The sequence below is a fragment of the Clinocottus analis genome, unplaced genomic scaffold (assembly GCF_023055335.1).
Source record: "Clinocottus analis isolate CAN_PGR_092001 unplaced genomic scaffold, fCliAna1.0.p SCAF_20, whole genome shotgun sequence".
Lineage (NCBI taxonomy): Eukaryota > Metazoa > Chordata > Actinopteri > Perciformes > Cottidae > Clinocottus > Clinocottus analis.
Window position 1 is genome coordinate 5474326 of NW_027175932.1, and position 23482 is coordinate 5497807.

At 43.7% G+C, this 23482-nt stretch overlaps 1 protein-coding gene across 3 annotated transcripts in view; it reads right to left on the reverse strand.

Moving 5' to 3' along the window:
* Positions 1-855: 855 nt before the first annotated feature.
* Positions 856-23482, reverse strand: part of sema3aa (sema domain, immunoglobulin domain (Ig), short basic domain, secreted, (semaphorin) 3Aa) — a 92239-nt gene continuing 69612 nt past the window's right edge. For 2 of the 3 annotated variants that reach the window (XM_068586085.1, XM_068586086.1), the window contains 16 exons: positions 17750-17910; positions 16295-16357; positions 12943-13062; positions 12022-12112; positions 11809-11928; positions 9604-9746; positions 9340-9454; positions 9163-9232; positions 6711-6855; positions 6348-6567; positions 5882-5973; positions 5727-5768; positions 5331-5488; positions 3545-3612; positions 3273-3418; positions 856-2193 (listed from right to left, as the gene is read on the reverse strand). In XM_068586085.1, the coding sequence (XP_068442186.1) occupies positions 1477-2193; positions 3273-3418; positions 3545-3612; positions 5331-5488; positions 5727-5768; positions 5882-5973; positions 6348-6567; positions 6711-6855; positions 9163-9232; positions 9340-9454; positions 9604-9746; positions 11809-11928; positions 12022-12112; positions 12943-13062; positions 16295-16357; positions 17750-17910 (2471 nt within the window). In that variant the 3' untranslated portion in view covers positions 856-1476. The remainder of the gene's footprint in view (positions 2194-3272; positions 3419-3544; positions 3613-5330; positions 5489-5726; positions 5769-5881; positions 5974-6347; positions 6568-6710; positions 6856-9162; positions 9233-9339; positions 9455-9603; positions 9747-11808; positions 11929-12021; positions 12113-12942; positions 13063-16294; positions 16358-17749; positions 17911-23482) is intronic. The other variant, XM_068586087.1, reaches the window with a different exon arrangement.

A 23482-nucleotide genomic window follows, 5' to 3' on the forward strand; every position in this document is an offset into this window, starting at 1 on the left:
GATCTCTATCAAAAACGTAGCAATGACACAGACCCCTACTCGTGCTCGTGAGTCATTTTCAATCCTTTTATCCCCAAAAAGGGATTCCTTGACATTCTTTCACCCAGTTGGTCCATCAAAGTTTCCTCAGTTGCTGTTGTCATTGTTTCTCCAATATATTGATGAGCCAAAAACACCATAATATCAAAAATAAATGCAACCCTTTCACAAAACAATGAGCAATAAATAATAATCAAGTGGTGTTCTTGTACTGTATATGTACTGTATATACACAGATAGTTAAGTTTGTTGTATATATGTACACAAAACAACTGGCAGTCTACTTCAGACTGGGTTTATAGCATAGCCTACAACTGGATTTCGTGCCCAGATTTTATAAATCCCAGAAAAAGCAACACCATAATAACTTACACAGAATCCTCAAGAGCAGAAGGGATAATGCACAATGAGACTACTATGTTGCTTGTAACTTTTGCCTCCCAAAATAGAAGCACTGGTCTGGAAAAGGAAAGGAAATCTAAAATAAAAATGTAACATTTCTTTAAGGGTAGGTTGTAAAAAAAAAGAAAGAAAAGAAAAGAAAAAAAAGCATCTAGAATTCCATAAAATAACTAGCTTATTAAAACATTGATTGACAACAACATGCACAATGCTTCCCCAGCCTCAGGTGGAGATGGTTCTGATGGAGCGCTTCCTCTGCGCCGTGGCCTGACTTTGCAGAATGATGCTTCTATTTGTTTTATGAGGGACACAACCCCTCCCTTTGCTCTTTTTTAGGGCGCTGTCGTCGGTCTTCACTTGAAAGACTCGACGGAAGATTCTTTTCTCCTCAAACACTTCTTCAAAATAAGAGGGTTTTTTTTTTCTTTTTTTTTTAATCCATCCATATACACAATCTTGCAGTTCACATGCTCGGGTCGAAGAGGACAGCAGGTTGCAATGGATGCATAATTGATTCTCCAGAAATGTCTGTGTATCTGTTAACGTCTCCAAAACTGTCCTTTCAGCATACCAAGTCCAGTTGCTTGCCAAGAAACGCTTCACTAAACATTTTTGTCCCAGTCTTATTTTAGTAGCTTATGTACAGGAAGTTGAAGTGTCTGCCAGGCAGTATCCTCGGCCACCAGCCGTATCCTCACACATTTACAGTTTGCATTCCAGTACTTCAGTCCTCTGTTGATCTTTGTCCTCTTTCCCAAGTTGTGTGCATTTGTGTATGCGTTTTATTGTTACACGAGTGCAGCTCATGTCTATCTAAACGTGTGTGCTGCAGTTGTTCTTTTTTTTTTTGAATTTTTCTGATAGGGTTTTTGTTCTGCTGTTGTGATGGCGAGGTCACTGAATCTTACATTGGACACACAATCTATCGAATGTGTCGGTGTGTTTACGTGTGGATGCGTGGGTTTGTGCTTGTATGTGTAGATCTGGTTGCATGTGTGCATCTCTGTGCTTTTTCTCTCTCTCTCTCTCTCTCTCTCAAACGCTTCGTGGGGGTCTTTGGAGCTCGTGGGTCCTCCTGTTGCGTCCCTTCTTATTTTCCTGCATCCGCCTCCACTTGGCTGCGTGCTGGCTGCTCGCCCGTGACCCCCCCGCAGCCTGAGAACCAGCCTGGCTGCCCTGCCCCTTCTGGCCGCTTTGCGTCTTCTGATTGTTCTTAGGTGTCTGGACGCTCAACATACCCAGATTTGGTTGAGCTTTCTGGAGAGTCTGGTTTCGTGCTGACCCTTCCGCCGTCGGCCCTGGCCTGCTCTGTGGCGGACTGGCTTGCTGCTTCTGGGGTTTTGGAGCTAACGCTTTAGGCCGCAATGCAGGGTTTGAACCGCCGGTGCCGTCGGGTTTACCCTGACTGTTTCCGTTGGGCGTCTTCACCCTCTTCTGTTTGCGTTCTTTCTTCCAAACTCGGTCGCAAAACTCTTCCACGCTGTTGAGGTCTGGGTGGTCCAAGAGGGACAGGAAATCGCGATACCACAGCCGGTGCTTGGGAGAGTGACCGCCCCCGCCTCCTGCGCTGGGAAGTCCGGGTAGGATGTCACCCAGTTTCTGGGCAGGGATGACCTGGAGGTTGAGGCGCAGCAGGGGCTGGATGAAGCCGTGTTCGACGGCCTGGCAGTGGTAGGTACCTGTGTCGGACTGGGTGAGACTGCGTATGAGCAGGCCCTGGTCTGTACGGAGCAGCCTGTCATCCAGCTTGATCTATAAAAGGAAACAGAGAGGAAATAAGAACATGTTTTAATAAGAGACAGATCTTGGAGAAAAAAAAGGGAACTAGACAAACAAACATAAAAGGCAAACAGATGTGTTCCTGTCGGGACCAGAGTTTCTAGAACTGCCAGATTCTGTAATTGATTCCATGTTTTTGGACATTAAAATACTTTGCTTGAAATAAAAAAAAGCATGTGTTGTCTTGGTATCCACAAAAATAAATCCATTGCCTTGTGATAAATGTGGAAACGTCCACCTCACACGTCTTTAAATTGCGTATTGGACCATAATCAGCTTCCAAACTATTTGTGATGTCATAAAGTCATGCTTTAAAATATTCAATTGCGCACAGAGAAAACGTATCCCCTTCAGCAGATGTGTGAAAACAGGCTTATAGTGTCAAACTCAACACGTACAACAGCACATTGTTTTGCACAGTTTAGCTCGACGAGTGAAGCGACAGTACAGATTCAGTACAAGCAAGGCACATGTTCAAACACACAGAGACACTGTGTGAAACATGCACCCACATCATTAATCTGAAAGAGACTATTGTGTTGTAGCAGTGAGGGCAGTGGCGTGAAAAAAAACCACAAGATAAGTTGTTAAAAAAAGATATAATGATTGGTTCCAGAAAAACAAAAAACCTTCAACATCATATGATAATGATTTGCTCCAGATAAGCCTTTAAAACTCAAGGATCTGTTACTCAAACTCCCTGGATTGTATTTATTTGCATAATCAGTGCCTGAAACCACAGGCCCTGAACGCCTCGGCCACAGTAGAAAGTCAGGAAAATGTAATTAGTTACATCATAGGGTCAAAAAGTCAATCTAAACATCCACACCCCTAGGTCACCACCCTTTTCATGTCACTGAGGGTAAAGGCCACAGAGGTCAGAGTTCATTACGTGATAACACAGAGAAGGAAAGGAGTGGCCTTCGCCAGAGTTTGTTTGCAGCCGTTGAATTAGCGTGACATTGAGCTCGAGTTCATATTGGGGACGGTTGCATTTTCTGTTGCCTTCTTCTTGAGAGGCCAATCAGCGATAGCGTGAGCAACGTACACACCTCGTGCTTGCGGTCCTCGTTGGGCTTCTGCAGCTGCCAGTACGTGAGTGCTCTCTGAGACTTTGGGCTGCACTCGAGGAACATACTGCTGTTCTCCACACCGTACACGCCCCGGTCCTCCACGCCTCCTAAGCCGTCCGTATCGTCTACTCAAACCAAAACACACACACACACACACACACACACACACACACACAGGTGGGGGGAATGAGGAGAGTGTGGCGAGAAGGAGGGAGAGCTTGTGTGTTTGTGTGTAGCGGTCATTAAGGTACCGTGATGCTGGAGATCTGAGCATTGGGAGAGAGGGTCTCCATTTCTGATGTCCTGTCGTCTGGTTCGCCTGGGAAGAAACCACAGTGAAAGTTAATGGCAGAAGTGAGTGTACTCACGTTTTTGTTCTGTGTACTGTTTGTTGGCAACCACTAGGGGGCAATGTTACACAATACTGTTCCACATTCAGCTTCTCTTACGGTTAAGGACTGGAGAGTGGCTATTTATTGAACCTCCGCTCCACTGTTATAAATCACATGAGTGAAAAAAAACAACTAAATCCTGGCAGAATTGTAGGACAAATAAACCTGCAGAGCAATGAAACAACGTGCTTCATTGCTTTCTGATGAACCGTTATTATGAAACACATACAGCTTTGTTTCGCCCTTGAAATGACTCGGAAAAGCAGCCCCACTCTTTGTCGTCTCGATATGAAAGTGCACTTTGTCATTCAGATATTTTTTACGGTGACGGCAAGGCGTTTTCATAGCCTGGCTTTACTGAAGAACTGCAAATGTGTCTCTCCTGGTTAATAGTTGTCGTGGGTGCTGCAAAAGCCAAAGCAGGAAGATGTGGGAAGGTCAAAGGTGAGGCGAGGGTTGGGAAGAAGGACATTAAGTACAGGGAGGGGAAAAAAAAGAACAATTGTAAAAAAACAAAATTTAAAAAAAAAGAAAGAAAAAGAGACAGTTGGAGAGAAATAGCCGGCTCGTGTTTGAGAATATGGCCGCTAACATCCCTCCTCCTTTACTCCTGTGTGCCGTATATATAAGGACGTTTGTCTTTTTGTCTCTTTCTCACACATGTCCCTCCTCTGTACGCTTCCTGGGCTAACATTCCTGTCTTTTTTGGCCGTCTGAGCACGTGCGGAGCCGGGTGTCTGGTTCTCATTCTGGGAGGGAAAATATTTGCAGTGCAGAGAAGAGCCGAGAGGAGCCGGTCCTGGCCTTAACCGCGGGGTGTGCCACCTCTGTAACCCTGCCAAGCTGGAGTATACCCGCTGGCCTACTTCTGCTGGTGTGAGAAGTTCTGGATGAATGAGATGCAGGGGTGTAGCGCTACGTGTGTGTGTCTGTGTGTGTGTATGTGTGTGTGTGTGTGTGTGTGTGTGTGTGTGTGGGCCGTGGTGGTCAGCCTAATCCTGCTGGATACAGCAGAGAGTAATTTGAGGGTGTGTATGTTCATACCTCCTGGCTGCAGTGTGAAGCGGTCAGACAGCTCCTGTTGGCTATAATTTAGTGTGTGTTTACTTGTGTAATGTATGTTCCTGTGCGTCTTTTTATTACGCTGTGTGTGTGTGTGTGTGTACATCTTGGCTGTAGGGCGACGGCATCACAACTCAGAACAACTATTGCTGGCAGAAGTTAGAAACCCGGTTGCTGGATTGGACCTCTTGCAATGCATACTTGGCCTGTGCGTATTTAATGACTGTGTTTTGTGCGCGTATAATATTCTAACTCCTGATTACTTCCACGTTTAAATGTTTTGGCATGTACTGTGAAACTGTGTACTTCTTTGGGGGGGATTCACAACACTTGCTGTCTAAAGGCTGGTTGAGGTCTGAGGTACAAGGGAACAACGTTGTATGTTCGGATGCCCTCGAGCAAAGCATTTAAAGCCGATTGCAACATCAGACTGCAGGTGCACTGATAACTCCCAGGTGTGACTGCGTGTGATGGCATTAACACAAAGGCAGGATGTTGCTGAAAAAGAAGCATGCGAGGGTTCAAGAGGCCCTTTGAGGACAAATAAAGGTCAAAGATGTGTTTGGTGCGCGCATGCTCCTACCTCTTGGCGGTAGGAAAGTATCTCGAGCACTCGCTGCCGTCCCAGGCGCAATAAGGGTCTCTGGCCAGGCAGCACTCAGCGCAAGCTTTCCCATACACCTCACATCGATGTAAAGACATCTGCGATACGCCCAGGCCAGAGCCAAGGTACAGCTGTTGCTGTGGGAGCAAAAGAAAGAGTGAAGATGTCAGACTTGAGTATCCCTGTGAGGCTCAGTTGGAAAGGCTCTTGTTAAAGAAAGGTGGTTGTGGGTTTGGCTCTCAGTGGGCATATTACATCTTTGTGTGTGGATATCAGTGTTTGTTTAATGGTTCAAGCGTTCTCACTCTTTAGTTTCACTTCTAGCCCTTTCAACAACTTCTGGATTAATGATTATGTGTGAAGACAAGTCCTTACCTGCTTGGTGGACAGCTCCATGGCAGTAATGGGTGTGGGCTCCTGCACAAAACAAATACAGCAGAGCTGCGTTACTTTCACATCTGGGGACATTGTGTTTATTTCTATTGGCTTCAGCTTTATACACTGCTGACGCTCAATGTTTAATGTCTTACCCTAAAGATAGTCATCTCTTCGAGCACCACCTCTTCCAGGTCATGCCAGCTCTCTCTGGGTATTGTCACCACCTTCAGTACTGTGCCCATGTCTAAAAGGATACAGTATATGTATTATGTATACATGTATATGGCTGTTTTTTCAATCATCAATCATCTATGTTTGCTATTCAAAGTCCTAACCTGTGGCTGTTGGAATATGTAAACTTGCTTAATGAGTATTCTAAATATACAAAGATTTTTCTCTCAACATTATCATTTGATATTTTTTGTATGTAGATGAAACTGTAAAGTCAAAGAAAGAAAAGTTACTATTTTCATGTTTTAGCTGCTTATTGTTTTAAACATTGTTAAAATACGTAAAAATCAACATGAAGTACCACTTAACTCTGACAGATTTAAATAAATTGTATTGAGAAATTCACGTGAAAGCACAAAGCAACGCCAAACTGTTAAAGTTGCGTACCTGTCCCGATGAACATGACGTCATACTGTCCGTCCTCGGCCTCCACTCTGTCCACGACCAGCTGGGAGAACTGGTAGTCCACGTCGGTTCGCACCATGATGGGATGCCCGCCTATCGGGTGCACTGGGTTGTACATGGCCGGGTGACCCCTGGCGAAGGTGATGACATCATCAGGGAGGTCCTTGGTGGAGTCGAATCCTCCGAATGTCTTGCTGGGGCACTGAGAATCAGACCAAAGTGGCAAGAGGGTAAGTTAAGGATAAAAAAAACAACTAAAAACTGAGAAGTATTGTTGTGCTAATTTGACTTTATTGCTTGTGAAAATCACAGGATTTGTAGACAATTGTTCATGTGGCGACTCACAGTGCCAGGCCGGGGGTAGGGCACCCTCCCCTGGAAAGGCACCCACTGGTAGTTGGGTCCATCTCTGTGGGCGTAAGGACCCAGAAAAACCCTCCTGATGTCCGCCATGTTGTACATGCACACCGCTGAGCCTTTAAAGATGTTACTGCGGAGAGAGAGACAGAGAAACTTAGTGAGAAATGAATAGAGGGAGGGAGTGAGAGGGCGGTGGAATCAAGGGAGATGACACACACAAGGGATTCATAAACAATCGGCCACAAGACAGGGATTAAGAGCTTGTGAAATACTGAAGAAAGACAACAAAATGACCCTTCATCGCACAGAGACGGAGGGGAGCGCGGTTGTCATTACCTAAGGATAGGAATGACAGATTGGAACTTCTCTCTGATTGCTTCCAGCCTCTTGAGAACAGACAGGAATTTGGGCACACCACCAACAAAACAGAAGACCTGGTTCAGAGCATATTTGAAATCCCCTTCAATATTTTGTGAGCGCTCGCTCAATCCAGATGGGTGGATTTTGCTCTCACTCGCCAGAGAAGGCCTCAAGCAGGCAAGGTCAATCAATCATACGAAAAAAAGAGCACATTTTGTGCATTTTATTTCAATTCGTACTCTGCCCAGGTCATTCAGAAGACAAGCGATTTGAGCTGTGACTCATTACAGTGGAACATTTGGGAGTTTCACATATATTCCAAAAGAGTCATTAAAATATTCCTGTGGAGATTGTGACAAAGTAAGCTGGCTGTTTAAATAAATCTGCACACCATGAAGTCTTTTAACCTCACCCACAAATATGGGGGATTTAACTATTTTACAGACTTAGAATTTTGAGTTTGTAGGTCAAGATGTTCAAAAATCCTGTTCATTCATCATCTTTTAGTCACTTTTTACAGATGGCAGATTTTAATTTGTACAGCCAGTCTCTTGCAAAGGCAGGAACCAAATGCTTCAATGAGAGTCGGCACGTCCTTTGTCTTGCTGACTGCAATGGGAAGTTGTATCAGACTAATTAGGGAAGTGGCTGGCATAAACACAGCCGACAGTACTCACCAAAGCATGGAAGATGAATGGATTAGCATTTGAAAATGTTAATTACAGAGAAATTCAATTAACTCCAGGAGCACAAAAAAAGGACACTCCAATATCTATGCTTAAGAAGAAGGAAGAAACATGTGTTGTCGCAGATACACACAATTTGAGAGAAAGGCACACGTATTCAGTCGACCCCACAAAAATGCACACACACGCGCACACACACACACACACACACGCAAACAGTCCAATCAAACATTGATCTGTCAGTGGCAGCTTCTTTGTGCCTCATTAAGCAATGATATTAAAAGCCGGTCCCTCTGAATCTTTGCTCTATTCATCTCCGAAAAGCGGCCACTTAGAAAACCAATTAAACTACTCTAATTCCTCAATGCCCCATAATTGAATTTTAAAGCGTGCATGTGTGTGTGTGTGTGTGTGCGTAGGTGTACACCCACCACTCCCACGCACCGACCTCTAGCTTTGAATACATCTCCAGGACTCAAAGAAAAGCGTTACGGGCCTGGTGAAGCAAGGCGCCTGTCGGTATGCGTTAGCTAGCGCCGGGCTGCTATTCAGCCTCAGTCTTATCATTAGCCGTGATTGATGGTGAAGTGTTTGTCCTCCTTTCAAAGCGGTTCAGAGACACCGCTGGACACAAAATAGCCCCAACCCCCTCCTCCTCCTTCCCAAATGCAAATTCATCATCATCATGATAAGTGCCACCATCTGTGCCATTTCAACTCACTTATCTACACTGCCCCATGCCTTCACCTCTCCACATGCTTCAATAGAGCCCCACCCAGCCTTCTGAAAACCCCATTCAAGTCTGGGGCGGCGGCCAAGGCAGAGACGCACGTTCCTGCTGAGTGAATATCATGTTTCTCTCGCTCCCTCGTGCTTCATATAATCTGATTTCCCCCCTCTCCCCCACGCCCCACAAGCCACTGCCAAGGTTTTCGGTGAAAAAAGGGGACAGGTAGCGAGAAAGCGGCTAAACGCAATCTCCATCCAGAGATGTGGGGAGGGGAACCGTATGAGGGGAAAGCAACCATAAGACACCTGTAAGTGGATTACGGGACAGGGACTGCTGTCTGGCAATTTGAAGGGGGCACGCTTGGTCGCTCGCATCCTGCCATGTAATTTAAAATGGTTAAGGAATTACAGATAAAGGCATGGAATAAAGGTTGAGAAACGGAGGAACTCCCGAAAGGAAATATGAAGCGTGTGTGTTTTTCAAATACAGAGGAAATAACTTGTCTACGGTGGCTGCCGGTTGAATTTATATCCTTCAGATCTCCTAGCAACAAATAAACCAAACAAATATGATAGTACCTGCGCCTGTCAAACTGTTCTCAAAGTGAGCCTTCGCACACACATTTTGGAGGTCGTATGACAATATTTGGATGCGTCTGTACCTGGATGTGGTGAATACAGCGTATATAACCGGGTTCTTTGGATCCTTGGCGCTCATGAGAAACACATCCTCTGGAAAAACAAAGCAAGAATGTGTGAAGGTGATGTTTTTGTCATCAGCATTTGAAAGAGAGACTTCTTTTTTTTCAATCAAATAGAAATAATAAATATACACTTACGCAGCTCATCAAAGTGTGTATCAATGCCGTTGAGCCCGGGCACTGAACACATTAGCCGGGCCTTGAGGAAAGTAGTCCACTTGTTCACCAGACTCCTGTGACCTCCCATGTCGTTCTGTGTTACAAAACCCCCCAAAAACTCAATACATTTCCTGCAAATTGACATAAACATGCAGGTATTTCGATAAGACCATGCAGATTTGAAACAAATCATCGTGGATCTTTCCAACTGTGCTAGGTTTTTTTGTATGTGTGTGTTGTTACCTTACACAGTTGTCCTATCCTGGCGATGGTAGCCTTGCCAGTGTGCTCTCCGTCCATGGCGTTCTCCTTGAAGAACAGGAAGAGCTTATCGTCTTCAGGGTTGTCACTTTCTGGGATCAAGTGAACGCCAATGAACCTGGGGTCTAGAGGGGAAAAAAAGGAAACAAATGAAGCACTGAAAACGACTCAGCATGCAGTAAAATAAGCAAACATTTGTTCATACACACACAAAGATACACAAATGTAATTTTACGATCCAACTCCTGCCCCAATGACAATCCTTTCACCCCTATTTTACACCTCCAAAACCCCCATGACATTCTCCAGTCACAGCTCAGTAATAACAGCCATTCACTTTACACACTGATGTTACAGTATCTGACTTTACCCCAAGTGAGCGCTCCAAGTCCAAATCCCACATAACTCCTTCCACTAGGCCACATCCCCACAAACACACATGGCTCTGATTGTCCCCGGTAACACTTGAATAAATGTATTTCGACCTTAAGCGCGGGAGGAAATCAAAGCTAAACGGGGCGAGCCGAGGCCTCAGGGCTCAGATCTCTCCGAGTCGAAGGGGCAGAGAGGGACTAAGGAAAAGTGGCCGCAGTCACTGCGGCGGCGGCGCGCGTAAAACGAGCCTGTGTCTAGGATCTCCGGGGTTAGCTGGAGAGAAACAAGCCGTGCCATGTTACGCCTCCACGGCCGTTTAGGGTATAGAGTAGCTGTGAAAAAGACCGGGGTGGCCAAAGTGGGAAGCAGATTTATAAGTGCTGTGCTGGTGCGAGACCTCTGGTATGAATCATGTACCCCACATACTCCTCATAGATCTATTGTGAATGTGTGCCATTTAATCTACACGTTCATAAATTCAACCTCGCATACCCTCGCATGCAAAAATAAGCTGCTGCCGGTGTCGCCAACCATTGAGGTCATTTTATATACAATTTATTACTTTTATTCCCAACAAAAGGCCACTGTATTCAGTCGACTTCAATTTATTCAGTCTAATTGCACCTAAATGCTGAGTGAGAGGGTATTAAAGGGTAAAGGGATGTGTAAATGAATTGCATGAATAAAGACCGGCAAAGCCAAAGCTATACCATTTAACCCTAAATCCTTTTCAGAATCAACTACTAAGAATGAATTCCCAAGTGTCTTTTTCTTGTTGTATTTGAGCACCATGTAACTTTGTTGATAAAGGCTCAATAGAATATCCCCATCCCAGTAATCCATGCAATTACAATCCCCCTTTTGTAGAGAAGGAGTTGGATTTTGCCGGGCCGAATGGCTACAATCCCCGGCGTATTTGTTTGAACAAGGTGAAAGATCGATGGGGATTAACTTTGCAACAATGGCTTCTCCCTTTGAAATCGCTCTTTATTAGTATGTCACAGCAATCAGCACTGCAGAGAACAGTGTTTGTGATTTCTGATGGTCCTGGGGGGACGAGGGGAGCGGGGGATGAGAGGAATTTGACTCCACTACAGGAAAACAGCTGAGAGCGGATTAGTTCTGTGGGAAAGAGGGGGAAAAGGGAAGGCACAGCTTGAGGGAAAGGTTCAAACTGACCTTTTGAGGCTCCCTAAGTCCTCCGCGGTGCCGAAAGATAGCCAGACAGACTGAACAGTCAATAACCCTCACTGCCGCGCTAATCTTACTAGCGCAGGCAAATCCAGTGACTTTGTGAATGGGCTCTGATATCTGATGTCTGCACATGAATGGAAATGATTGGAGACTTGAGGCTTGTGAGAGAATGTAATGCTTCGAGGTCCATTGAAAAGCTCAATTGTATTCTTTCTCCAAAATTGGCCGATGATAAGGGTTTACTTCCACCTCACACTGAACAGTAGAGGTTATTGTGGGTCACAAGTGTCCAATTTTACTTTAATAGTAACATTTGTTGGAGTTTGTGAGGTTTGAAAATGTATGTTATCTAGTTTTTACAGTCTGAACACTGTAAACTTCAAACGTAAGCTTCAAGAATGAAATGGCCTCTTAAAAAACAGGAAAGGAAACTTATTTGAGTAAACTTAATATAATAAACAATTACCTTTTTCATGAAGAAGATTGTGCAAAACACAGAGTATCGTTTTTCAGGAAAATATATGTCTTCAGGAGTAATTTGAATTTATTTCAGCTATCGATACTTTCTTCACATGCTAAAAAAAAAGTTGTAATTGTCTGTGTTTTTGTTGTTGTTACCATTCAGCCATCTTGAATCGTGCTGCTCTGTTCTAATTGGATGGTGATCTCCCAGGGTACGGAAAATAGCAAAGTCCCTTCCCATGAAATCAGCAGATGTGCCAGAGTACAGCTCTCCATCTGTTAGTGAGAAAAGTGTAGTTAGGAACAAATGACCAGTTCCGAAGTGAATGTGTACTTCCTGTAACTAATGAAGGCAGAGATCAAACTCACCGATCAGAAGCGAGGCCGAGAGCATTTTGGGGTCGTAGGGGCTTTTCCCGCGGCCGTTCTCGAAATGCGAGGCCAGTCGAAAGATGTTTTCCTGTGGTGAAAAAGGGTCAGAGTTCAAAATGAGGACAGCAAAAGCCACATTAAGCCTGTCTAAAGGTAGATAGCCTGTTTCACATGACACAGAATTCTGATTATAGTAAGTAGCGTTTGACACCACAGCAATCATTTCTACAATAATAATGAATAATGGAGATTAGGGATCATGCAGTAAAAGCACAGCTCCCCCTCCGACTTCAATATAATTTAATATAATAAAAAAATACACAAAAGAGGAGCCCAACTTACTCTGTTTTCTTTAAATCAATGGCTGACAACACTACTTTAAAGTCAAGTGAACCCCTGCAGGGTCTTCTATATTTAAAACCTGCATGGTGCAAACAGCCATCCCCCGCCCCATTGTCAGGCTGCAGAACCCATGCTGGTACATTGATTAACCCGTAGACCTTCATCAAGATGACTGATTAAACTTTTATGCAGGGAAGCGGTTGCTTAAGTTTCCAACGGCTGAAATCAAACCATGTAGTTGTTTTTTTTTTTCCACTTCTTCACACAAAGGAACACATTGATGAGAAGACGATCAATGGAGGGAACGGTTACTGCTGTGCTCGACAGAAACGTGTGCACGTGTTAGCGTGCGACAGCGTATACCTCGTGCAGCCAGTGCAGTTGCTGTGCATATATTATTTTAAGGGGAAACAATGACTTATACTGTCATTAGTTTGCTATAGCGCTGGTGTCACACTTCATAACTCGTTAATGGACGTTCAATTGAGATCTAAATTACCTTTTGCATATATATAACTGTTTAAAAACGTGCATTTTTTGGTGAACCACCATCCATTAATGCACCCGATGTATTACCTCTGCCCTCTTGCCCATTTCCAGAAAAGAACAGATGGGGTGGAAGGCTCCTGTGCCACAGATGTACAGGTGGGTCTGGTTGAAAGGTTGCAGGACCCGGATGAAGTTAGAACACTCCTTCTGGGAAGAAAAGAAGAATAATTTCATACATCTGGCAAAGAGATTTTAATAAATTTTGTGTTTGCAATACTTTTCTCTGTCTATATAGTAATGCTACCAGCATGTTATATAGCCTTGCAAAGCATGTGAAACGTTTTATAAAATAGATTACATGTTCGCATTGATTTCCAACAATCTCCTCCATGTCATAAAGTTTGAGTTAAATTTTATCCTTTGTGAAAATAACATTGACACTTTTAATAGAGAAAAGTGCTGTGGTGATTCAATTGAAAATGGAGACTAATAGGAAACAGAGCATGATGGAGAATAAAGAAAAGCTCTGTTGGAATATTCCCTTTAAAATAGGGACTTTCCAGTTGGACTGGAAGAGACTTATGAAACTTAGTCTCCTTCAAGGGAAATCCCACCTGTAAGTCAAATCAGTCACTCAGATCTTTAATGATCCATATGTTTGAATTTTCCGGGGGTGTTTAGGTTGGCGCTCCAGCACACGTTGATAGTCCCAGTGGTGTGAGACTGTTTATTAGAGTGCTAATCAACAGGATTGGTTAATGCAAGAGGGCTATTAGCAGCCTGGAGGAGTTAATTTGGGCACATGTGGTTCAGAGATTAGGCTGGAGTTTGCCTTATTATGAATACATGCCGAATATCCACCTAACAAATAAGTAGACATTTGCTTGGGGCTTTGAAAACACAGCACTCACATCAAATCCCATGCAGACAGCCAATTTACCGCTCTCTCTTCCTCCCTTTAACACATGTATCTCTTCAGGCTTCTAGACCTCACAGCTATTTCAGTTTTTTTAGATTTGATTGCGTCCCTCATATGAGACATAAACTGATTGGAGGCTTCAGTGTGTTCAGGTTGGAGTGATGACATTTTCCAGTGGAGAACCAAATGAACTCTGGGATTACACACTGCTAAGTCTTTCCAAAAAACGTAATTTCCTGCTATTACTCAGAAAGGAAGAAACTTGTGTTTTGGCTCCGTCTCCTTCGCCTCCTCAGTAATGTACTTAAAGAGTTTGACATTTTGAAAATGTATGCTTCGTCACTGCATCACCTAGCAGCCTGTTAGCTTACATTAACATAAAAAAATTAAATGAGAGTGAAACAGCATATAAACCGCAGTAACCCCAGTTTTGAACCTGGGGTTTTGTATGATTACACAAACCAGATATAACAGATATAGACGGAGTGTTGACTTTGTACACAGCCATGGTAGCTGCTTTCTCGTTTCCAGTCTTTCCACGAAGCTACGCTACCTGGCTGCCAGCTACATTGTCAAATTGACCGTACAGACATGAGAGTGGCATCAATCTCCTTGTCCCATTCTCAAATAAGCATTTATTTATTGTAAAAACGCAATTCAAAATATCTAAATATTAACTTGTTTAATACAAAACTGTAGCATGCTAGTGGTTTCTAACTGACCTGGGATTCATTCAAGCGAGCAACACCTTTAAACTGCATGTTATCATTAACCCGACAACATTCTACTGCTTAGTTCACAGACTAAACTCCCATGATTTCTTGTGGTTGACCTCAACCCTACCCGTCTACGTGTCTGTGATTGTGTGACTTAATGACTTTACCCTCTGTGTTTTCTACTGTTGAACAGCGGGAGCTCATGTTCCCCCACATCACTCTCACTACCCTATTATATGCATTTCATCAACTTCTATAATCCCCACTTCAATGTCAGGCCTCTCTGGGATTTTACATGGCTGTCTTCGAGTTAGACTCATTAGCTATGTGGTAGGTAAGTTGCACAATAAACACTGACGGACGTTTGTTATGCAAGTCACTCAAACTGTCTGGCCCGCAGGTGAAAAATGGTTTCCCTGATCCCAAACCATGTCATTATGTGAAAACCACAACACCCGCACAGGATAAATGAGTCATTATTGGATCAAACTAATGACTCTCTTTGGACTGGGTATTGATGATGATTTTCCGTTGGAGAAATGGACAGATTTGAATGTGGGTTTGTGTATATATGTATGGATGAGTTGTGTGCATTTTAAGACTATGCTGAGGTCTCTAATTGAATATGGAAAATGCATTGGAAATGAAGGATAACATTTATGTTTCCTTCAATATCTGGGAAAAATACTCAGAAATGACACGAGGCAGTTCCATGAAATTGTGAATCCAGAATCTGGACCCTTTGTTTGCTGAATCAAATGCAACAACCTGGGCCATGTTACACACTAGTCTTGCCAAGGAGAGTGATACAGCCATGAGGCATGTTGGAAGGGGGCAGCTGTTACATTTGTTCAGCGGCTGTAAATTGTGGTTTTGGAGAAATGCATCACTTTGTTGAGCTCCGAATGCTTTGGTAATGTCCTAATCAAGGTCTCTCCCTGGTGCACTCCGTCTCTGCTCTCCCCCATCATTTTCAAGGGTAAACATTTTCACAGCACGCAAATACCTCATCATTGTGTTTTGTGTGATTTTTGCGCTGCCAGAAATCTTCCCTTTCCACTGTGCGAGGGAGCGAAGGTGTAGTGTTGCTTGTGCGGTGGCGACTTTGTGTTTGTGCGAGAATCCCAGAGAGCTGGCGGCGAGTTGGACTCAAGTAAAAAGCTCTGTGATTCAAAACGACGACGTAATTCTAGATAATCCTAAACCCTGCAGCCGCTGCACTCCAGACTCATCCGGCCATGAAATTAAGATCAGATATAACACAGAGAGAGCCTATCCAAACAGCAACACAGAGATAACACACACCAACACCGATGTGCACACAAACAAAGCTGGTGGCATATAGTATGTGTTCAGCAAACTTGTGCACATGTGAGCTAACACACGGCGTCAGATAACGAGGACTCGAACAATACACTCCCACATAAAAAATGCACACATGCGCTCACTCCGAGGCAAAAACATACTCCCCGACATTAAACTGTACGTCACAGAAGCAAATAACCTCTGAGGTAATGTGTGGATGTCCTCGTGCCACTGGGACACTGTGTACACCTTACTGTGACCGAATATCTGTCGTACAGTGGGTTTAGTTGTTGGTGTCAGTGGGGGATGGCCAATAGAGAGTACACTGTGCCAGGGGTACGATGGAGCGTGGCTACTGTACTCTCACTTCATCTATCATACGGGGGCTTGATCCAGGCAACTTCTCTCGTGTTTTACTGCGGCATTCCAGAGAAATTTGAAGATGCACATGGATGCGGAACAGGGAAAATTGTCGGGAGGGACTCGAACGTGGACTTACCTCGAGGTTTTTCCCGGCCCACTTGCATTCGTCCCGCTTCGAGGGGGTGGCAGGCCATGCAATCTGTGCAAATGAGAGAAAGACAACGTCATACTATGCTGGACGTGGAGTGTGGACGTTTACATGTTGTTTCATGAAACGGGAACGGCAGTCAGTCAATGCCAGAATTCAGCGGAAATCAAGACTTGTGTAATTCCCAGGAGAAGGAATTTGGATTGGTCATGCTTTATTTTGACAAGTTACTCACTCACTGTTACTTCCCTAGTCATCCCAGGTCATAGCCTGAGAGTTGCATGTGCATATAATACATTAGGGATGGTCTTTCAAACAGTACAGTGACAGACTGCATTAAATGTAATTGAAAATGAGGAAAAACAAACATAACAATTTGCTGTGTTTATGTGAAATTGTATCACATATGGAGGAAGACATGGAAATAATACCCTCTATATTGCATTTGCTGTGTCAATATCGACATTTTATATTGTCTAAATATGAGTTATGGTTCAAATCATGGCATGTGAAAAGTTAAACTCTTTTCTACAGCTTAAATCCTGAGCATGTGGTTGTACTTTTCACTTCAAAAAGCAGGCTTTTGCTACTTTTAGAAAAGACGCATTGTGAACTAAATAATGGCTTTGTACTGTCCTTAAGGCGAATCTATCCAGTGTCACATGAATTATATACACACATGCGGCGCACAAAGGTACATGTGTAAGGAAATGATTATATACGGCATTCAAAAATTGGGTGCGATTGAGCTCGTTTTTCTTCCTGGTGGCCACGCAGATGTGGAAAGACAAAGGAAATGTATGCACATGCATGTACATGCATTATTATGTCCATGTAACACACACACAGACACACAAATTACAATTCCTAATTCTATTCCGAGACTTTATCTCGTCTCTGTATCAGCTGAGATTCTCTCTCTTGTGACTCTGCACTGCACACTGCATGGTAATTACATTAAATGTGCTTAATCACTGCTTTTTGCACTTTATCTGATAATGATGCAAAGATCAGAACAAAATAGCGAAAAAGGGGAAAAAACACACATCCGAGCCAAGGGCAAAAAGAAAAACGGAGACACTCTCCCTCTCTCTGCATTGACTATGCATTTTTCAGCACTTTCATTCCCTTGCCTAGCTCACTGCAGCCTGCAGGCAAGTCTGTGTCGGTCTTGTGTGTCTAAGATAGCAGCCTGAATCTGATAAAAAGCCTGTTAACCTAGTCCAGGTGGAGTAATGGAATTATGGACGACCCTGTCTGGACCAAGACAGACAGTGGGAGGGAAGAGGGGAGGGGAGAAAGAGGAGGTGTAATGGACTCCAGAGGGAGCAGCAGGAAGAGAAGAGTATAACAGTGAAGAGATGTGGAGCCAAGAGAAGAGAGAAACCGTTCAAATGTAGCCGAACTGTAACAAAAATGAAGTTGAGTACGTCTGAATGTTACCTGTTTGTGGTCTCTGTTGATGTTGACGAGGTCGAATGAGAAGATGTGGTCCTCGGCTCCGACCAGTAGTCTCCCTCGCTCCTCATCCAATAGGAAAGCGTCGTAGCTCGAGCTGTTGGCCAAGCCGTTGAAAGTGACGAGGTTACTGGACTCTAACATCTCTGGAAGAGAAACAGGAGAAAGAGTTAGTGTTGATCACGTGTTGAGAACGGCGAACAAAAGACCAAAAGATCCTTACAAGAACGATTGGAAAAATGAGGAAAGAAATCACACATTTGTGCAGCCCTTAGAGAAGTGTGTACTTAATTGTTTGAGTCCGATATTTGTTTTCGTCTTTGCCTCAAAGAAATAATGATGACCACAATCAAGATGTCTGTAAGAAATCAGCAATTTTTTTCATCCTTAATTGCTTTTCCACTCACATTTGCACACACGTACACACACACAGACACACGTCAGTCAGGTATAGCGTGAGCCATTTCAAGTGAGCACAGCGTGCCCCAATCAGGGACACAGTTCAGCCTTTTCAGCCGTGTGATTGGTTGAATAATTCATATGGAGTGAAGGCCAGGGGGAGACACTGTGTGTAGGTAAGTATGTGTGGGTGTGGGTGACATGTAGCTGTAAATGGGTTATTATGTAAATCCACACTGACGAGTGTGTGACTGCACATGGATTTCTGCAGAGTGTTCCGTCCAGGTGTACAGAGTGTTTAAGTTGATACTAACAATACGCAGCCAAGCTAAATGGAAACCAGCACAAGACTTCACGTGTAATGGGCAGAAGTCTAGCCAGACCTCTGAGGGTGGGTTCATATTTAACCACCGTGAGTTCCATCTACCCTGTTATTACATTTACAAATACCCACACTCCCTTCCTGAGACCGAGTTAACCCCCTGATTGAATTTGGTGCCAGTGAACCTCATGTGCACCAGCACCAATGTCAGTTCATTTGTATTCATTTATCAGTGCACATTTATTAGCATAACTACATTTCAACAACCATAGGTGGTTACAGTGCAACCAGTAAATCCAACCAAGTGAATCCATGAAAGATCCAGAATATCTATCTCCATTCAGTCTTCATTCATCATAACGTGGAAGCGATTACATGATAGAAAATTACCACGTGAAATTACCACGCAGACATTTAGATGATTGATTAATCGCTTTTGTCAATTATCAAGTCAAAACAACAGACCTCCTCTCGCTCTAGCTTCAAAATGAGGATGTGCTGTTTTTATCTGTTTTATAGAACTGTAAATCAAATATATATATATATATATATATATATATATATATATATATATATATATATATATATATATATATATGATTTTGTACACTAAGCAAATAATCATGTAGTTGAGAAAAATAAACCATCACTTAAACAAATTAAAAATGATGCAACCTTAATTAAATGATGTATTCAAATAACCACCACTAATACTACTGTATATAAATACACTTCATTAGTTACAAAAATGCCCCAAAAATCATTTTCAATTGTAATTAGTAGCAAAACAATGCAACATCTCTATCTAATTAAAAAGCAGCTCACACTATTAATGTGCAATTTGTCATTCAAGAGAAGCTCATTTTGTTTCATACAATGTAGGTAACAGTACAATTTGGTTTACAATGAAATTAATTGAAATACAATTAACCCTTTAATGAACCATCTGCCTCTTGTTCCTGCAATGGATACAGAACATGTGCTTTATATTTTCACCACTGGTACAGTCCTCTAAAACATCAGCGTCACTATCACACTGGTTCATCCATCTTCATCAGTGTCAACATACAGCATAGACACACGCAGGCACACAATATAGAATGTACACACACACAGATAAATATATATATATATATATATATATATATATATATATATATATATATATATATATATATATATATATATATATATATATAACACACACATGCACACCCAGTCCTGTGGATTGTGATCTCCCTGCTCTCCCCACAAAGCTCTGATTGACGGGCTGCTATAGGAGCCATCTGCGCCCACTCACAGTGTGTAAGATCTTGGACATCTGTGTCTACATAAAAGAAGGGATTGATGGAAGGGGAGATGGAGGAAGTGGTGTGTCAACCATGTATGTGTGTCGAGTACCAGTGGGGTGGATGAGGACTGTGAGAGGGAGTGGTCGTCACCTAATAAAGTCGGTTGCAGCTCATCTGCGTCAGTTGGACTTTGGTTTGAGGCAAATGGAGGGGGTGGGTGTGGGCATGAATGGAGTTCTCTGGATGTGTGTGTGTGTGTGTGTGTGTCTGTGTGTGTGTGAGAATGTGTAGTGCAGCACAGATGGATTGAGCGTATGTGTGTGTGTGTAGGTATATGTCTTTCCTCCACTGGTCACACCAACACCCTGGCACTGACGTGTATACACATTGTAAGTCAGCAACCACAGAAAAGGCCCACCGCAATACTCAAATTACGACGACAAGAGTTCAAGTTTTGAAGATAAGACGTGTCGTCAGAGCCGTTTCATTAACACATGGCAGCCAATCAGATTGCAGGATCAGGGAAATGAGTTAGGGTAGTCAGGAAATGAGATTTCCAGCAGACAGCACGCCAGAGGAGGTCCTCTTGTATTTCAACTATGAAGGAAAGGAAAAAGAATTGGATGTGGCAGTTGGAATTGAATGAAAAAAATAAATAGCTGGAAAGATTTGAAGGAAACAAAAAGAGAAGACAAATAAATGAATGGCGGACATTGAGAGACAAGGTAAAAGAGTCCACAGCAGGTAAACTAACCAGAGGACAAGTAACAACAGTTTAAGGAAAGACTTTTCTTTTCTTTTCTTCTCTTTACTGCCATTTCGGGTGGATACGTCACAACCCGTCTCCTCTGAATATGTGAGAAGCCGGAGCTGAACCCGGGAGTGCTGCAAAACAGACCGTCACGAAAGGTTTCCCCCAGATGGGCCAAAGCCGAAATAACACACGTATTTCAACGCGTTGCGATCTCTGACAAAGACACGGTGGCCTGCACACACAGATGCACACACAGAGAGCCTTTATCTGAGCTGGGATCTGCTGCGGTTTGGAGAATTGGAGGAACTGGGCGTGAGCACCTAAGGACCTCTAACCTAAACACAGACACGCTCGTTTGGAAATGGGAGCATGGGCAGAGACAGGGCACCACGGCTCATACAAAATACAGTAACCAAGCAGAAGACAAGCACAGAATAACATTACACACTCGCTCACACACACACACACACACACACACACACACACACGCACAGCAACACAAATCCGCTGTGCTCTGCTTTAAAAATGTGAGTACACAACCTTGAAGTGACATGAATATATTAATATTGACCTAAATGTTTACACGGCATCAATTCTTCCTGAACACACTCGCACGCAGACTTCCCAGAAGTTAAGTTGTAATCCAATCATTTCATTTCTGCTTATGCGGCATGAACCAGTCGAACAGTGAGCACACTCAGCAACTTCCACGTCGAACACACTCCCCGGCCTCGGACCCTCCAACACACACACACTCACGCACACACAGACGCATTGAAACGCGCCACGTCGCATGCATGCGTGCGCTCACGTGCCACGCGCTCCCCTCACCACACACACAGTCCGCTTACTCCAGCCCCTGGGCACGCAGCAGAGACACCGAAACACACACACACACACACACACACACACACACACACACACACAATCCACTCACATCACACACGCATACACATGGCGACACACACTCCATTCAGTCCCCATTCCAACGCACTTTCTCTTGTTACACACATCCTCTGTCTGCTCTTTTTCACTCACACATTCGGTCTTTTACACATTTAAAGTATACAGCACACATCCAGGCACAGTGGCCAATGCAAACAGCCACAGACCCGACATGCAAACCCACAAACACACACACACACCTGAATGCATCGAGAGATATAGTTAAGTATTAACATATGGCTAAAAGATTTGTTGTATCCTAAACGACACACACTTACGAGACTGAGGTTATATTCTTTTTCATATAACACTGCATGCGCAAATACACTTCTATTCAAGAACTCCCCTTGAAACTGGCAAATACAAGCAATTCATTTAAATACATTATCATTTGTCCCTTTGTCATACGCCATTATGGAAAATAACCTGGCTCTTGTCTTAAAAAGCTCCGGGAGGCGGGGGAGGGGGGGGAGCTACATTCAAAATTCAAGTGCAATTGTCTGTGGAGTACTCTTCACTCCCCCATTCTCCAAACAGGCAGGCGCTTTAGACGCCTACATGCCACGCAATAGCCGAATAATGAAACGGCATGAAAGAAAGGCGACAGGGCATTAAATTATGTTTATCTGAATGTGTGTGAGCGCCGCTGCGCGAGTGTGTGTTTGAGTGACATTAAACATGAAAGCCCGACAGAGGAAAACACTTGACTGAGATTCAACAGTTGGGTAATATTCCATTAAACTAATGCGGCACTGTTCAAGTGTCTCTCTTGTGCACACATATATACAGTGAAGGCTGAATGAGAGAAGACGGACGGACGGACGGGGGGGTTTGATAAGTAAAACACATTTTACTCGTTCATTTCCTGTTGGTTAACACAGCTTTGGTTTTCTTGGCAATAGGAGCATAACTTCGCCCCGATAGGTGTGTTTCTGTGGTTTGTCAGAGCGTGTAAATCGGTGTATTACTACAAAGCTGCTCCATTGACAGGCACGGAGAGGGGGGGGGGGGGGGATGTGAAAAGAAAATGGCAGCTCAAAAGGAACTCGCGCATAGAATTACACATGTTTATCTTTCAAATACAAGGCTAGCTCCATAAAAGCAAAGACCCACAGTACTGCAATATCTCCAGCGGTTTGGTTTGGCCTGTCAGTCTCTCGAATGCTTTCTTTTTTCTCCGTGTGTGGTGCGGTGTACGTTTCCCCCGCTCTCACGACGGCCACGGCTACAAAACACAGGTGCCGGAGAAAAAAAAAAAAAAGAGGGAGACAGCCGCCCCATGGAAATTTGCTGAGAGCTTTGCTTAACAAAGTGTTCAAATATTATCCTAAGCTCAAGGATATCCACACATGCCTCAAAAGTTCACCTCCCCGCTCGTACTCGCCCGCCTCCCTTTTCTCTCTCTTTCTAAGCACGGGAGCAGGTGTAGGTTGGTTTCCATGGTGACCGTCCGTCTGACACAACCTGGGTCATTGGATTTCTCGTTCACGTGCATCCGAGTGACATCTCCTGACGGGAAATGCGCTCCTTCACACACACTCCTGCGACCTCTGCAAATTAAGACGAGCCGGCACGCGTGTTTGAATCCGAAAGAACAGAGGGATGTGCGCATGAACCCACGTGTGTGTGTGTCGCACTGATATTACTTTTCCAGTTCCGCAAACACACCGTTTCAGTTGAGGAAGAAACATCATTTTATATATTCTTACACACTAGGATTATAAAGTGACTCATAGCCATAATTCATAGTCAAGTACTGTATCTTATGGGACATTTTTAATACCATATTAGGCCCTGTGAATGTGACTCAGAGTGTGTAGGATATGTATCAGAAGGATTAACAAGGAAAACGTGACCACATCCCAAACCACAAGAATCTATATGAGTAGTAAGTATGTGTTCAATTTCACCATACGGCACCATTCATCTCACTCAACCCCAATGCTCGGCTCCCTCGTCACCGCACGACATCGAGGGAGAGAGACGGAGAGCGAACGCGAGGGGTA